The sequence below is a fragment of the Clarias gariepinus genome, chromosome 25 (assembly GCF_024256425.1).
Source record: "Clarias gariepinus isolate MV-2021 ecotype Netherlands chromosome 25, CGAR_prim_01v2, whole genome shotgun sequence".
In the NCBI taxonomy this organism is placed as follows: domain Eukaryota; kingdom Metazoa; phylum Chordata; class Actinopteri; order Siluriformes; family Clariidae; genus Clarias; species Clarias gariepinus.
In genome coordinates, this window is record NC_071124.1 from 11,354,663 (window position 1) to 11,372,120 (window position 17,458).

At 37.4% G+C, this 17,458-nt stretch overlaps 1 protein-coding gene across 1 annotated transcript in view; it reads left to right on the plus strand.

Annotated features, from left to right (window-relative positions):
• LOC128513116 (integrin beta-1-like) overlaps nucleotides 1–17,458 on the plus strand; it is a 76,482-nt gene that overhangs the window by 43,550 nt on the left and 15,474 nt on the right. Inside the window, exons 9-15 of the mRNA XM_053486763.1 lie at nucleotides 13–102; nucleotides 2,969–3,109; nucleotides 3,231–3,430; nucleotides 6,239–6,477; nucleotides 7,301–7,523; nucleotides 9,907–10,136; nucleotides 11,224–11,390. Coding sequence (XP_053342738.1) covers nucleotides 13–102; nucleotides 2,969–3,109; nucleotides 3,231–3,430; nucleotides 6,239–6,477; nucleotides 7,301–7,523; nucleotides 9,907–10,136; nucleotides 11,224–11,390 — 1,290 coding nt within the window. The remainder of the gene's footprint in view (nucleotides 1–12; nucleotides 103–2,968; nucleotides 3,110–3,230; nucleotides 3,431–6,238; nucleotides 6,478–7,300; nucleotides 7,524–9,906; nucleotides 10,137–11,223; nucleotides 11,391–17,458) is intronic.

Below are 17,458 nucleotides of genomic sequence, written 5' to 3' on the forward strand. Positions count from 1 at the left end.
TTTCTTTTTTAGGAGCTTAAAAATCTTATTCCAAAGTCAGCTGTGGGAACGCTGTCTGCAAACTCCAGTAATGTGATCAAACTCATCATCGATGCATACAATGTAAGTTAAAAAAAAAAAAAAAAAACGTATTGCATAATTTCTGTTTATGATTAAATAATTTACTCTTATGATTAAATCTTTATTCTTGGCAGGATTAATATTCATCTTTCATCGACAATAGGCATTTCAGTCAAACTAGGGCTTGTGATGAAATTTCTCTTTAATGAACGCATAAATTGTAAATTGTGCAAACATTTTAAAGATTTTAAAGAATTAAAGATTCATGTACTCCTTGGCCAACATCAATGACCTGACCTCTCTAATGCTCTTGTGGCTCAATGGGAAAATCATGCACAGCAACACTGTGTACTGTACTGAAAAACCTTCTGGGAAGAGTAAAAGTAATAACCACACTGGAGGGGCCTCCGAGTGGCGCAGTGGTCAAGTGCTCACCCTATCATCCGGGGATCGCTGGTTCGATCCCCGGGTGATGCGGTTACCTCTCACACCCGGAGGCTGTGAGAGAGCTGAGAGCTGATCTCTCCTAGAGAGAGCTGATTGGTCGAGCTCTCTCAGAGGGGAGGAATGAAAGGTACTTTGTGCTCCCACATTAATCATGGCTCTACAGCCAATCAGGGGCATCTGTGAGCAAAAAAAGGTGCGGTCGGCTGGCGCCACGCGGTTCGGAGGAAAGACGTGATATTCAGCCGGGAGGGCCGAAGACTGGTAGTAGCCTTAATGTGGTAGCCCCCTAGTTACGGGGAGGAATTGGCTACGACTAAATTAGGGAAAAAATCCGGGAAATTTTTTTTTATAACCACAATGATGGGACTAAATCTAAAATAGAATGTTCAACAGGCACAAGCAGTATCATTTGTCCCTAAAAATTTGGTCATTATAGTTTAGCTGTATTTTTATATACAGGTGCATCTCAATAAATTAGAATATTTTAGAAAAGTAAATTTTTTGCAGTAATTCAATTCGTATAGATTCATTGTACACAGACTAATATATTTCAGGTGCTTATTTTGATTATGGCTTAAAGCTAATAAACTCAATTCAGTATCTCAGAAAATTAAAATATTGTGAAAACATGTGGTTCAGTAGCCTACACAATCATGCGGAAGACTGCTGACTTGACAGTTGTTTAGAAGATGATCATTAAAACCCTACACATGGAGGGTAAGACGCAAAAGGTCATTGCTAAAGTAGGTGGCTGTTCAGAGTGCTGTATATTAGGGTTGTGCCGATAGACGATACTATTGTCTATCGACGATAGTCTCGTCTATCGACGATAGTCAGCTATATGGACGATACAGATGTCGCCATTAAAAACCCACGTTTCAAGAAAAGGAATCCCGTGACTTGCCACGGCTGCGCACGGCAAGCTGTGAAAATGCCCTTCATTACCTGTATGGGGCAGTCGTGTTTCAGTCTGAAGTATTGTGTGTCTACTGAAGCCGAAAATGTGTTCTCTCTCCTAGTCACCCATTGACAGCAAGCGACAGAGCTCATAAACGTGTCGAGCTCAAACTGTAAATACTGATATGTATTAATTCTTCATTTTCTTCTCTCCTTCAATGATGATACTTCTTCGACGGCGCTTTCTTCATTCAGTATAATTATTATTAGTAGTACTGCTCCGAATTTATTATTGTGATTTTTCCTTATTATTATTGTAACGCACCCGCGCGTGTGTGCAAAAAAACTACAATGAGGTATGATATGTTAGCCTAAAACAATTGTTTTATTGTGTTTATGCGCTTTAAATATACACTAAACAATAAACACTGCCTTGTGCAAAGTAAAAGGGAGTTGCGCGTGCAACTTTTTGATCAAAAGGCTGATAAACGCGTGCGCCGATATGAGCAGATTTATTGATAAAACAACAGACATGAAATGAAAAAAATAACCACAAAAATATGTACTACTCTCTGAATACAACGCGACAGCACGCAGAATCCCTGGGCTTTGACTACTATCGTGTATCGGCGATCTTACAGGCTGACGATAGGACGATATGACAATGGGCATTATCGCGCAACCCTACTGTATATATATTTTTGTTTAAAAAAGGACAATAGGGATAGGTGCATCTTTGAGAGGACTGTGAAGCAAAACCCATTCAATAATTTGGGAGAGATGCACAAGAAATGGACTGCAGCTGAAGTCAGTGCTTCAAGAGCCACCACCACACCGATATGTCCAAGACATAGGCTACAACTGTCGCATTCCTTGCGTTAAACCACTCTTGAACCAGAGACAATGTCTGCGGCATCTTACCTGAGCTAAGGACTAGATTTTTGCTTAGTGGGTCAAAGTCGTCTTTTCAGTTGAAAGTAGATTTTGCATTTCATTTGGTAATCAAGGTTCCAGAGTCTGGAGAAAGAGACGCGAGGCAAAGAATTCAAGCTGTTTGAGGTCCAGTGTAAATTTTGTACAGTCAGGAGGCCTATGGTATCCCTTTGTTTAATTAGCTAGCAAACTAGCCCAACCTAAACCCCATACAAGATCTCTGGGGTATTGAAAGGAAAGATGCGAAACACCAGACCCAACAACGCAGAGGTGCCGAAGGCTTACTAGTGCCGCAGACGGCAAAGGGAGCCTGACCAAGCACTGAGTGCTGTACATTTTCAGTAGTCAACATTTTTTTGTTTTTTTTTTTGTTTCTTTTTAATTGGTCTTAAGTAATATAAAAATTATAATAAATAAACACTTGAAATGTATGTCTGTGTATAATGAATCTATATAATGAGTTTCACTTTTTTTTTTTTTTATTAAATCACTGAAATAAATTGAATCTTTCTGTGATATTCTAATTTATTGAGATGCATCTGTATTTATAGGATATCCTAAAGTTAGGTAATTGTTTTCTCATACGAAATTTATATGCTTCCATTCAATAATTTCCAAAACTTTGCTTTAGTCGCTGTCATCTGAGGTGATCCTGGAAAATAGCAAGCTGCCTGAGGGAGTGTCTATCTCATACGTGTCCCATTGCAAGAACGGAGTGAGTGAAACGGGAGACAATGGAAGAAAGTGCTCAAACATTTCAATTGGTGATGAGGTATGAACAAGTACAGTGTGTAGAAGTGAACAGAAATAATGTCAAATAAGCTAATGCATGGTTATATCTGCCATTCATGTTTTTATTATTGTCTGCACAAATGTTTCTGTTTATCATACAGGTGACCTTTGACATAGCCATCACCACTAAGGGCTGCCCATCACATAATACATCAGAGATAAAGATTAAGCCACTGGGCTTCAATGAGGAGCTAGTGATTGGTCTAAACTTCATCTGCGATTGTGAATGTTCCAGAGAAGGAATCCACAACAGTCCAGACTGTCACTTTGGCAATGGAACCCTTGAGTGTGGAGCATGCAGGTAGGAAAGTACTTGAACACTTCTTGTATATTCACCCTGTTGTTTATTCATATTTTTTCTAATAGGATTAAGGCATTAACATTTGATAGGATTCAATGTTCTCTAAAGCCCTATTTGGACAGGACTAGTTTTACAGGGAGTCGTACTTTGTGACAGATTTAATTCTGTCCAAATCTGCCATGTCTGTCTTTCTCTCACACGACCTCTGTAAAAATTCCAGAGCAAATTACCTACTGTTTTTCAGCAAACTCGACGGTCCTCTGAGAAAACTAATCCCGTCGGAATGCGAATGTCTGTGATTGGGGAAAATGTTTTTTCCAAAACGCGTTTTCTTTTGTGTTTTGGTCAACGTGAACTACCCTACCATCTCTAGCGTGCCGGTATTTAAGTTTGCACACCAATAATGGATATAGGATTCACGCATTCTGGACATGTGGTCTTGTGCAACGCCCACATGTAAAACACAGACACTCCTACCTCCGTAATAAACACGGAGATGTTAGTCCCGTCCGAATGCATAGATGAAATGACGGACGTCGTCTAAAAAAAAAAAATTCAAACTCAAACGTCGTTTGGAAAACTCTGATTTGCCTGATTTGCTGCGGTGGCAGGTTATATGTATTTTTTTTTGTATTCTAGCGACCTAGTTTATAATTTATTAAATGTATATGTTGATGCCTGCTGATTTTAATGCGATTTGCCTCCTATTGCCACAAAGTCATTCACACCTAACAACCTGGTGTTCTCACGACACTGTAAATTTACCATTTACCTGAAAACTATTGCGGTTTATCAATTATAAACAGACCAGCTCTCTTTATGATCTTTACAAATATCTTCAGCTTATCCCTGTTTGCATCCTGCCCGAAGTCTGCCATACTCATTCCTCTTCTGAAAAAAAACGAATAAGTCATATAGTCTTAGTGACTACTCCAGTAGACATCAAGACATTCCTCAACCTTTTCAGAGGAAGGTGAGAGGTTGGTTTTGATATGCCGCAGAAACAGCTTTTCACCTTCCTCTGATCCAGACTAGTCCACTACAGAGATAATAGATGATGCCATAGCTAATCACACTGCAGCATCCCACCTTGAACACTAGGGGGGTCGCGATGTGAAGATGCTCTTTGTAGATTTCAGCTCTACCTTTAATACTGTTAGCTTCAATACTCCCTCCAAGTAGATTAGTCACCATCTTGCCAACCCTGCACCCCCCACAATCACTGGATAGACTATTCCACCACTTCTCCTCCATGATTGGACTCAGCCCTGGCACCACACATGGCCCCATGTTGAGCCCCATCCTTTACACCTCAGCACGATGACGGTGCTCTCACCCATCCTTCTAACATCAAGTTTGTGGATGACATTACTTGTGACTTTATCCCTGTTGGTTGGACTCAGGGATAAAGGGATAAAGTCCAAAATCTGGCAGCATGGGGGTCAGAAAGTAAGTCTTGTCCTGAACACACAAAAACTAAGGAACTCATTAGAGACGCACATCACCGATGATCAAACACCACAGCTTTGGTATAGAAGGCACAGAAGTAATTCTACTTTCCGAGGATTCTCAGGGAAAAAAAACAGCTTGCAGGAGAAGCTGAAGTTGTCGTCCTACTGCTGTTCCATTGAATGTTAACTGATGTTTAACTATGTGGTATGTCGGTGGACAGAAAAATTTCATAGGGTCAACACCTCCCAAAAAAAAAATTATAATAATTGGCTGCTTACTACTCTCCATACAATTCAGCTATGTCTGCCACAGCAGTGCAAAAAAACAGACAGATTTAACCATCCTGAACACCATCTGTTTGCCCTTATGCCCTCTGGCAGATGAGTGTTAGGAACCATTTGCTCTACACATTCATACGTGCACACTTAACAGTTTATTTCCAACTGCAAAACTTGTACATGAGGCACAATATCTATTTTACAAACAGATGTGCGTTACTGATGTGCAAAATCTTGGGTCTTTATTTTATTTTAAATATTTTATTTAGTGTACAATCTAGCTGAATCACATGATTCACATGTGCGATATTAAGTGTAATATCTCAACTCCTTTATGTAATAAAATTAATGTATGTAAATGTAATATTGAATACTACAGATGGATCATGTGATTTAATACTTGTATTGTATATTTATGTTACTCTTTATTATACTTTATATTATACTTATGTCCACCATGAGGAGTGAGTTAATTTTGTTGCACCATGTGGTATTTATTTATCTTTTTATTTAGCTACCTGTTTTTTCCCTCTCTATCTATCTGTGCTATTAAAAGTTACACTAAATCCGGACTGATGGATTTCATGAAAGTTTTTGTTTTAAAATTATTTCTTTGTGATGAGATATGAAACATGCGTTTATAATGAAGTTATTTTTTTAAGCTCACCAGCAGCCATAAATCAATCGGTGAACTGCAAAAATACATATGAAATTCAACCATCTAACATTTTAAGGTAGCTTTAGAGGAGAGGATTAATTAGATATTTTTAAGTTAAATGCAAGCATCTCAGTATTGGTGATTATTTGCAGGTTAATAATGTATTACTGTTTTATAATGTATCAAACTATATCACTGGTTTATAAGCGAGCTATCTGGGCGGGAAATTTTTGTTTCCCCCACCCACAAAATTGAAACTTTTTGGATGATTTCTGAATTTGCATTTTTTAAATATCGTACGTTCTAAACCTTTTTTTCTGTCTTTACAAGGGCACCAGTCTGAGTTATTTAAAATTATGTTGCCTGTTAAAGCTCTGTTGTACAGTAACGCCTAAACATGCTACCTTGTAACATTTTCAGATGCAATGAGGGACGTATTGGAAGGATTTGTGAATGTAGCAAAGATGACGTCAGGGCTGAGGATCTGGATGCAAACTGCCGCATGGGCAATGGCACAGATATTTGTAGCAACAATGGAGACTGCATCTGTGGAACATGTGAATGCAAGAAGCGAGACAACCCAGAGGAGCGGTATGAAGGAAAGTACTGCGAGTGTGACAACTTCAACTGTGACCGATCCAACAACAAACTATGTGGAGGTCAGATTGCTATTTCTATCATGTCATTCAACGTTTGTATTGATTCAGCCATATTAATAAATTGCTGTTTGTTCTTCAATCTGTAATTTCATCTGTTCACGGGGCAGTCATATTTTGCCCTGCGCTCAGCTTGGATAACCACAAGGTTAAAACCACTTGGATAAAATAGCACTACATCTGTCATTGGTGGGTTTAGTTTACTGCCAATTGGCATCAAAGCACAGGCGTAGCTAAGATGGTAGATGCTGAATCCCTTTAAAAATTTAATGGCCATTTCAAGTGCATGTTTGAGGGTTGGGTAAGTTCAGATGTGTCAAATTATTTAAGTTTTCTAAATTCCTAATTTTTTTTTTTTTTTTAGAAAATGTATTATTAATATTTTTATATTTTATTTAAACTTTTTATATTAAAATTAAAAATAGATTGTAATCAGTGGGGAAAAAAGTTTCACCCAGACAGTTAAAAATAACACATTTTGGAGAAATTAAACCGTAACTTAACTCTAAAGGTTAAGCAAGTTATCAGAATCTCATATTGGCACTTGCCTACTCCCCAATGCTTTTTCATGTTGCCTTATCTCTGGCTAAATTCCCAGTTAGCTCTCCTGTGATAAGGGAAAAAAACACAGTAAACACTGCTCTGATAAAAGTTTTTGGATGCTCTATGTTCCTGATTAAGATAAAGCAGTTACCAAAGATGAGTGAATAAATATCAGACATATAGTTTACAAATTATTTTTGATTTATTTAATAGCTCTATTTTTTTATTTTTATTGAAAAGTATCAGTGTTTATAATTAATACTTTTATTTATTTTACCAACAGGTCATGGTCAGTGTGTATGCAGGGTGTGTGTGTGTGATGCAAACTACACAGGCAGCGCATGCGACTGTCCACTGGACAAGCAGCCCTGTGTGGCCAGTAATGGACAGATCTGTAATGGTCGTGGGACCTGTGATTGTGGTGTGTGTAAATGCACTGACCAAAAGTTTCAAGGTTCCACCTGTGAGATTTGCCCCACTTGTCCTGGAGTCTGCACTGAACACAAGTGAGTGTAGAATCCAACAATAATTTTAATTATAAATGGTGTACTACAGAATAGTAGTGATTTGGAGAGGCCAAGTCCTTTATTCAATAATAATATTTTAATCAGCACGTATAATGTATGATAATGACTGACAGATAATGTTTTAATAACACACAAATAAAATAACAGTTTTTAACTACTTATGCATAATATAAACCCAGCAAAGTTTCCTAGTTTACCTAACTTACATAAATTATCAACAAATTTTTAAGACTCCTGACTTTTTTTTTTGACCTGCTGTTGGTTGCCACACTTTCTTTCACACACACACTTACTTGGACTGTGAACTGTTTTTTTTTTTGTTTTTTTATTTTTTTTCCTGAAATAAGGATTATTTACCATCAGGTAAGCTTTACTGGACAGAAATTTTCTATCATCGTGCTCTTGGACTGATACTGGTGAGACACACTCATTTCTCATGCACCACCACACACACGTGCACATAATATACCGGATTTTAGAAATTTTATATATTCACTTGCACGCTGAAAATGTTGTACATCATTGTAAATATTGGTACAGTGGAACCTTGAATTATGAGCATAATTTGTTCCTGGAATCATGCATGTACATTAAAACACTCATAAATTAAATCACATAAGCTGTGATTCACTTATAAATGCTGTGCTTTGTGGCAACAAATTGACAAATTCAAACACGTACAGCGACATCTTGTGGTCGTAACAATGGCCTGGGGTTTGCTTCATAAGAATTTTATGGCATTTCGTTCTTGTAAATTTAGTGTGTTTGTTCTCCCCGTCCATCAATCAATCAGTGCAGGGGTTTCCGAGGTGCATTTTTTTTTTTCTTTTCCCCTTCCCTGTTGCATTATTTTTATTTTTCATTTTCATAATTTTTTTTTACTCCATAGCGAATATGATTTAAAATCTAGCAAAGTACAGTGAAACCTTGGATTGCGAGTAACGCGCTTTGCGAGTGTTCCGCACGACAAGCAAAGATTTTTAATAAAATTTGACTTGAAAAACGAACAAGTCTTGGTTTACGAGTGCCAACTATCACATATTCAGTTTAATTTTATTCAACCCATTCTCATTTGGGTGAAACAGAAAGCAGGAATTGATCTGCATTTATACTGTGTGTTAGGTGGCAGCCAGTTCAGCTATAACAGTTGATGTTAATATGGAGTCCAGGTAGTTATTGGAGACTCAGGTAGACTTGTAGGAAATTCCAGTCTTGAAATATCGAGGAACTGCAGCCAAGTCAAGTCCTCAGAGAAACGGCTGTCGACACCAGTTGAGGCCAGACCCGTCTTCATAGTAGAGTGAAACCATCCCCGGATACCAGGCGCATCCCAAAGAGACACACGGGGCATCCATGCGACGAGATCTCCCCCAATCAAAAAGCGGGGCACCAGGATGGGTCAGACGGGTCCAGAGGGCAGAGGGAGTCTGGATTACTGGCAGCTCAGGAACGACATGTGTAGCTCGACAGGCAGAGAGGGAAGGGAGAGGGGAGAGCAGAAGGGGAGAGATAACGGTTGGGTATGGTCACAGTCACACAATGTATGTCACGTATGCACTTCTTGTTTTGACGCCGAGTGTCACGTTATCACAACTGAGCCACTGATTTTTCTCTTTCTTGCGCTGCGAATTATGGGTAATCGACTCCCCTTCTGGGTCTTGGTGATTATACCTGTCTTTTACTGGTGTAATCAACAACGCGTGCACTGTTTACTATAACACTGTGACCGTGTGTGTGTGTAAAACATCTTTTATTTTGTGTCTGTACAGCGTGCATGATGAATAAAGCAAAAGCAAGTCTCATTAGAGATGATGGAGAAAAATCCATTTTCTCTTTCTGCTCAAGGCTGCTCTTTGTGTCTGTGCGCGCATCATTGGACACTGTGCCACACACAGACCCCCCCTGCTTTCGCCTTCACAGACAAACACACACTTTCTCTCTGCTCTACACAGAAACACTGCTCTGTCGCGATTCTTTTTAAGGGTAAAATGCAGGTTAATTTGTTTTATTTTAACCTCTCTAAGACCTGCTTTTGCTTTACATGCGCGCGCATACATTTTTTTAATAGTAATAGTACATTTAATTAGTACATGTGGACCATTGGACTCACAGTTGTGAGTGTTGTTGGCTACATGATGGCTGTGTTGGAAAAGAGAACAGATTTAACTAGTGAATGGTATGCTTTGTATCTGTGTGAAATGCAGATAAGACTCACTTTGTCCGACTTACAAAAATTGTCAAATAATTGTTCATCTTAAAATTTTGTATTTTACTTTTTCTTCAGTTTATGGTAAATAATTAATCATTTTGATCTATTTTGATACATATACAAATTCATCTTGTCACCCTGTGCTTTTCACAGACCATGTGTTCAGTGCCGTGCCTTTAACACAGGAGAAATGAAAGAGAATTGTGAAGAGAAATGCAACTACTTTACACTAATCAAGGTAAAGGAAAAGGATGAACTTCCACAGCCAAACAGCCAGCCCTACCTTAGTCACTGCAAGGAGCGTGATGCCAATGACTGCTGGTTCTTCTTCACTTATGCCACCAAGAATGACAGTATAGAGGTCTATGTGGTCGAGAAACTGGGTAAGCGGAGCATGGCCTAATTTTTGTGCTAATATTTTAGGATGGACACTTTGTTTTTAGGATGGACACTGAGCAATTATGGCATTACATTCAATCTGTTAATAGATGTTTAATGTTATACCTAAAAATAATGTAAGAAGTTTATGGTTACAATTCTGTGACTTTTGTGGATCTGTTACACTTACAACAACTATCTTAAAGTGTAAGATTAAAGCTCTGGATTCACATATTTTGGGCCGAATGTGATGCTTTATTCTACAAAATAATTATACAGTATGTTTTCATCCATGTTTTAGGCATCTAACAATTAAGACACTAAAGAGTAGTTCATATAAAATGTCTTTTAAAACTTTCCTGTTATATGTATATAAACTGAAGCTTATAAGCTTATATACCACAAAATATCTTTGCCAATTGTATTTAATTGTCGATTGATTTTTAACATCATTTTGAAATGCTAATGGACTGTGCATGGATGAATAATTTGCAAGAACAGATTGCTAAAGCATTTACTGGTTAATTTGTGCTCTTGTTTTCTAAACTACATGCAAACTATTAAAATGTGCATGACTTATCTTTGAGTCAGTACAGGCACTTGCACATACACTAGATTTAACAGCGTTCATTTTGGTGATATGTGGATATACTTCGTTCTTTGGCATTTATAGCAAACTTATATTAGCTTTTATAGCTTTTTTATGTGAGGAAATATTAATTACATTTAATAAAAAATACCTTACAATCCTTATTCACATCTCAAATGTAAAGTGGAAATATTATCAATGTTTTCAAAAGAAAGATAGCGACAAGTACATAAATACTTGTCTTAGTTTACTGAAATTTTGTGAGAGATGTACTTCAAATATGTTATCCTCCCTGCTGGTTAAGCATCCTAACAGGCCCTGTATTTCTTCTTTTCTTCACTGCTGACATGTTTAAAACAACTGTGGGGGGGGGGGGGGATTTTTGAGGGTAAGAGTGACAGAAATAAAGCTTTGGTTGAGGTCAGTATCAAATTGTCAAAGTCAGAGGGAAAAGGTGAGGGGAACAATGTTACTAATATTTAATCACTGGTGTCTGTTCCCAGAATGCCCTACTGGCCCTGACATTATCCCAATCGTAGCGGGTTTGGTTGCTGGCATCGTTCTAATTGGTCTGGCCCTCCTTTTTATCTGGAAGCTGCTTATGATCATTCATGATCGCAGAGAATTCGCAAAGTTTGAAAAAGAGAAGATGAATGCCAAGTGGGATGCGGTGCGTATAATTTTTTTTTCTATCTGTTTAATAACTTTCAGAGTGTTGCTTTAACATGTGTTGCTGTAGAATATTTTTGACTTAATCCAACCTACAGTCTGTTTTCAAAGTTGAAATAATTGAAGGAGGTGAGGTATTGTTTACATAATAAAAGGAAATATAATTAACTAAGGAATTAATACAAAATATGAAGTAAAAATAAAATAAATTATTCTCTAAAAAGAATTGTGGCTGTAGTGATTGAGACCAGAGAGAGGAGAGGAGGGGGAATAGGGCTGCTGTCTTGAGCGATCTTGCAGAACGCTCGCAATCCGAGGTTCCACATTACGGGTTTTTTTTTTTTTTTTTAATAAAGGGAGGAACACCGCAGGATGAAGTGTTAACAGTGATTGCAGAAGTGTGCAGACATGCATTGTCATTCAAGATCACAATGTTCTTGGATAGCAGTTCTCTACATTTAATCTGAAGTTTAGGCTTCAGCTTTTTAATAAGCAACTCGCTGCAATGAGCACTGCTGATTGTTTAAACCATTTTCCTGATAATGTTCCAATACTCTGGCCCTTAAGAATCCCAGAAAATAATTAGGTGCAGATAACTTTTGACTCACTTTTGGTACTTACTTTAAACAGTTGTACACATGAAAATATTTGCATCTATCCAATCATTTCATTATGTGTCAGCAGCAGTGTGCATAAAAATATTAAGATTTTCAGTTTATGAAATAAACAATCAGGAATTCCAGTTAATTTTAACATGAAACATTGGAACAGGGAAGAAGTGATCTCTGTTCTACCTTCTACCTGTTAGCATCAGATTTATTTTAGAAACTTCTGATTACATGGGAATTTTACAAACAAGTTTTGAGAGGATACACAGAATGACGAGAAACAAAAACATCACATAAGCAGATAGTCTGCTGAGTGAAACACCTTGTTGATGAGGATGATTGATGGAGAATAGCCAGACTGGTTTAAAGGGGTCATGCACTTTTTCAAGCTGTTTGGACTGAAATGTGTGTTAGGAGAGTGTGTACACAACCACTCTACAATGATAAAGAGCCGCCCAGTGATTTTCTTTTCATTTATTAAAATAAGATGCCCCTTCTGAAATCAGGCCAATCTCAAATGCCTGTCAATGTGACGCCACACCAACAGAGGCCGCTTCTATTATAGTTGATTGACACTGGTGTTTTAGCAAAGACCCGCCCCTAGTGAGAAGAAGCTGTCGGCCATTGTTTTTCAACGCTGGAGCAAAATGTCGCCTAAGCGAGTGTGGTGTACAGTTGTTGGGTGTAATAGCGAACACAGCAGTCATCATTCACTACCGACATCTGAGCCACTGAGGACGCAGTGGCTAAATTTTGTTTTTGAAGCTAATGTCCCAGCTGATCTACCTAAATGCGTTCATGTTTGCGCTAATCATTTTTCACCAGACTGCTTTATAAACGCGGGTCAATATAAATCAGGTTTTGCTAGAAAGCAGCTCCAAAAAAATAGATCTGTACTAACACTGTGTTCCTGCTTCATCTTCACCAGGCTCGGTGAGTGTAAAACTTTTTCTATGAATTTTTGCAGATCGCCTTTTCTAATAATCACGAAGAATGCGGAGTGTAAGTTAACTTACACTCTCATAGGACATGGTTGTCGTCTTCTCTATGTACATCCGTCTCTATATAATTCCTAATCGCACGTTTATAATAAACAATGCATTAGGGTGATTGTCTAGTTGCAAACTGTGTACCTAGTCGGAAAACTATATTATGCTTACCTTTGTAACGCTAGACGGTTTATAACGGTGTCTGTCAATGATTAAGAAGTCATGTAAACACATCAGTAAACACATCGCGTTCGTATCTCTCTCAGTACGCTACTTACCCTGTGTTAGCTTCTCCGCTTTTTTTTTTGTCGTTGCTCGTGGCAGCGTAACAGCCCGTTAATTCATGCCCATGCAGTGATGAGAAAGAGAAACGAGTCGATGCATGTCCATTCTTTTAATTTCTGCGTTGTCAGGCGATATTACAAACTTCCGGCTGGGTTCCGTACTTAACTCAAACCAAAAACTACTTAAGAAAACAGGCTTAGGCTCTATATTCCAGCTTATCTCACATTTTCGCGTTTTCGCACGTTGGACTGCATTACCCACAAAGCATTGCGTATATATATCTATATTTACTGTGTGTGTGTATGTGTGTATATGTGTATATATATATATATGTTAGGGATGCACCGAAATGAAAATTCTGGGCCGAAAACGAAACCGAAATTTTTGGATGCACTTGGCCGAAAACCGATACCGAAACCGAAAATGGCTTCATTAAAAAACATGTTTAAAATATTTTCTTTTTGTTTGTATTAAAAAAATGTTGCATATTGCAACTTTGCTGTCCTCAGCTGAAACTTTGAAGTGCTTCCAAACCGCCGACATACTCCGTGTTTGATGCGTAATGACAGCGCGAACGAGACGGGAGGATGGGAGAGGCGTGGCGACAATTTCGGCTTTTATTTTCGGCGCTTTCTTACGTTTCGGCCGAAACCGATAATGCTATTTCGGCCGAAAATTTTCGGCGGCCGAAATTTCGGTGCATCCCTAATATATATATATATATATATATATATATATATATATATACACATAATGTGTATGTGTGTGTATAATATGAAATTTTATTTGATATAGGTATATATTAACTCATGCTAGGGTACTTTGACTACGCTAAATTTATGAATTACACTCAAAGTATCAAATCCAACCATGAAGTCTGATTTTAATTGTTACCATTAAACATTTAATATCTACTTATGTTTATTTTTCTATTTATGTTTTGCTAAAGATGTCTGCTCGGTCTTGTTAATTTGTTGTAAAACCCTCAATACTGCTAATTCCCCCATTAGCGAAATCAGTTTGATAACTTTACACCTATTGTGAATGAAAGGTAAGGAGGGGGATTACAGTAACAGAGTTTCTGTGGGTGTCATCTCGAAGCGCGCTGTTGCGTTGTATTCAGAGAATAGACTAAAACAAAATCATGTTTGCTTTAGCATTAGAAACAATATTGTATTAGGCTAACTTTTAAAGATTATTCACTTTTGTATTTTTGTTGTACTTCATCTTTTTGCACACGCGGCGGGAATCTTTAAATTTAAACAGAAAATAGTAGTAGGCTGGTAGGAATGTTGTTTTTCATATAACTTAAATGGCTGAATAAAGTTAAATATACACAATACATTAATAATTGTTTGTTTTACCTTTAAGCACTCGTGTAAATAGATTTTTCATTACATACACTACCATATCATATATTTTTGTTCTTATCAGGGCCGGTTCTAGACAGGCACATATGGGGGGCAGTCAGAAATGTGAAGGGGGCATGTTGAGTTTTTATTTATTTTTTTTTCCCCCTGTGCTTATAGTAACAGTATTGTCCTTGCTAAATTGTGTTGTTAGCTGCGTCCAAAGCCTGGAGAACTGGATTGCACTTTGTCAGGCCTCTACCTTCGGACCTGTCCAACTTGAAAACTAAGCTCCTGCTGTCATAGCTCTTAGTGTCACTGAGGCACGCAAACCCACTAACCACAATAAGGTGGCAATCTCTCATTAATCAACGACATATTTATTTTAGCTGGATGGTCTAATTCTCAAAAACGTTTAACCTAAAGTAAGACTTAACATACTATAACTAGAATATTGACAAAACTGAAAGTTTGTCTTATGAATAATAAAAAATATATATATTTAAAGTAGATGGGCTATAGAACAATTAATGTTTTTTTTTTTTCTTTTATAGTAAATGAACAGCTTTCTTTTCTCCAATCCACTCTTGCTATGTCTTGACTCATTTGCATACGGATGGTGATTGGATGTTTACCAAGGGCTCAGGGGAGGTGTGTGCGCGTGCAACCTGTGAATGAATACACGCAGCGGAGAGACAGACTTGAGGAAAATCTAATAGCGTATTGTGTAGTGTCCCTTTTTCGGCGGATTTTTCCGATTACTGCAGATCATTTTATCAATTTGTAATATATTCATTTTATGAATATATTAACATGTGCTGTCTCAACATTTTAAAATTTTGATTTTAGGAGGCAAGACATTTATTTGAGGGGGCGCTGCCCCCTCTTGGCCCCTCCCTAGAGCCGGCCTCGAGGGTGACTCATGTCCATCAATCTCTCACACTGCTTTGTGTAGTTAACATCAAAGACAAAAATAAATAAAATAAACATTAACAACTTCCACCAAAGAGTCTAAAACGCAGAGTACAGGGTGCGCTTCCTGCTTACACCCTTCATTGATATATTATACTATAACCATATTATACCAAAGATAGAAGTGTATTTTTTTTTGTTTTATGTTCTATTCTGAAGGTCCATTTTCCTAATTATTTCTATATTTAAATTTCTTTAAATGTAATTTCTTTTATAACAATAAACTGATACAAACAGAAGCTATATAACAGTTCATTCTTTGTACAAATAAAATCGTTAGCTAGTGAACTTAATTAGCTAGACTAAATAATAAAAAAAATTACAAGCCCTTGACCTGTTGTTGGTGCTTGTTTGGCCAGTCAGTTTCCTTGCTGTTTTTCCCGACGCATTTATAAATTAGTCTACTTCTGCCGGTGTGGTGTTTTCCGCAAGAGGTTGTGCGCGCATGGTCCACTACACAGAATTTTTTTTTCCGCACAGCGCCGCGCTTATTTAACACGTATGAATTTGTTTGTTGTATTTTTGGGAAAGAGAAATCTCTTATAAATCTCTCATAGCAACGCACGCGTTCATCTGACGTTAGTTACATTTACTAAAAGCTTTATTAACAACCACACTTCAGCCATTCACACACATGCATTGTGCTATGTTGTTGGTACACACTTTTACTTTTTATCTCCCCTTTGATAAAAATGCTCCCGATATGAACCGACACGAGCAGCTTTGTTTCAATCATAATATTTATCAATCATAAAGAGAAGCGACATTTACTTGCTGATTAAACACTGCATTTTTTTTTTTAAAGCGAAGCGCGTTTGCATTATGTGAAAATGAAAAGTGAAAGCGAGCGTGGTGTGAGTAGCTTTAATTGTTTATAATTAAATAATAATTCAATGCTGGACATAAACAGCTAAAATCACGATGATTATTATTCTTTTGATTATGTTCTTTTGCTGTTTGGGTTCAGCGTTGATCAAAAAGCCGCATGCGCAACTTACTTTCACTTTGCACAAGGCAGTGTTTAATGTTTAGTGTATATTTAAAACGCATAAACACAATAAAACAATGTTTTAGACTTACATATACATCTTTGTAGTCTTTTTGCACATGCGCCTGTGCGTTACAATAATAATAATGATAAGAAGAAGAACAACAAATTCGGAGCACTACTACTAATAATAATACTGAATAGCGAAAGCGGAGTCAAAGAAGTATCATTAAAGGAGAGAAGGAAATAAACAAATGCATATCAGTATTTACAGTTTGAGCTCGACACGTTTATGAGCTCTCTCGCTTGCCGTCAATGGGCGCCTAAGAGACATAACACATTTTGTAGACACACAATACTTCAGACTGAAACATGACTGCCCCCTACAGGTAATGAAGGGCATTTTCACAGCACGGCAAGTCACGGGATCCCTTTTCTCGAAACGTGCGTTTTTAATGGCGATACTGTAGTAGTAGTAGTAGTGCTCCGAATTTATTATTATTATTATTGTAACACACCAAGAATACAAAAATTGTATTGTGTGCGCACACACAGACAATTACTCTGTGCAGACACACCGTGCAGGGAATAACTGAACAACAGGTCTTCACTTCGTAATACACCTGGCCATAAATAAAAATAAAAATTTAGGTCAAAAGATGATGCTTTAAAATTCATTCATCAGCGTGTATAAACCCGTGGCTCACACTTTCACTTAACAAAAGGCAGTGTTTTGACTGAATGTGTGTATATAGGACTCGATAAAAAAAAAAAATCTATTTAATTAGAGGCTTTGTAATTAATTAATCACATTTTAATCGCATATAAATATTTGACCTGAGAACAGTGAGAAGTAAGTTTTTTTTTATATGGATTTT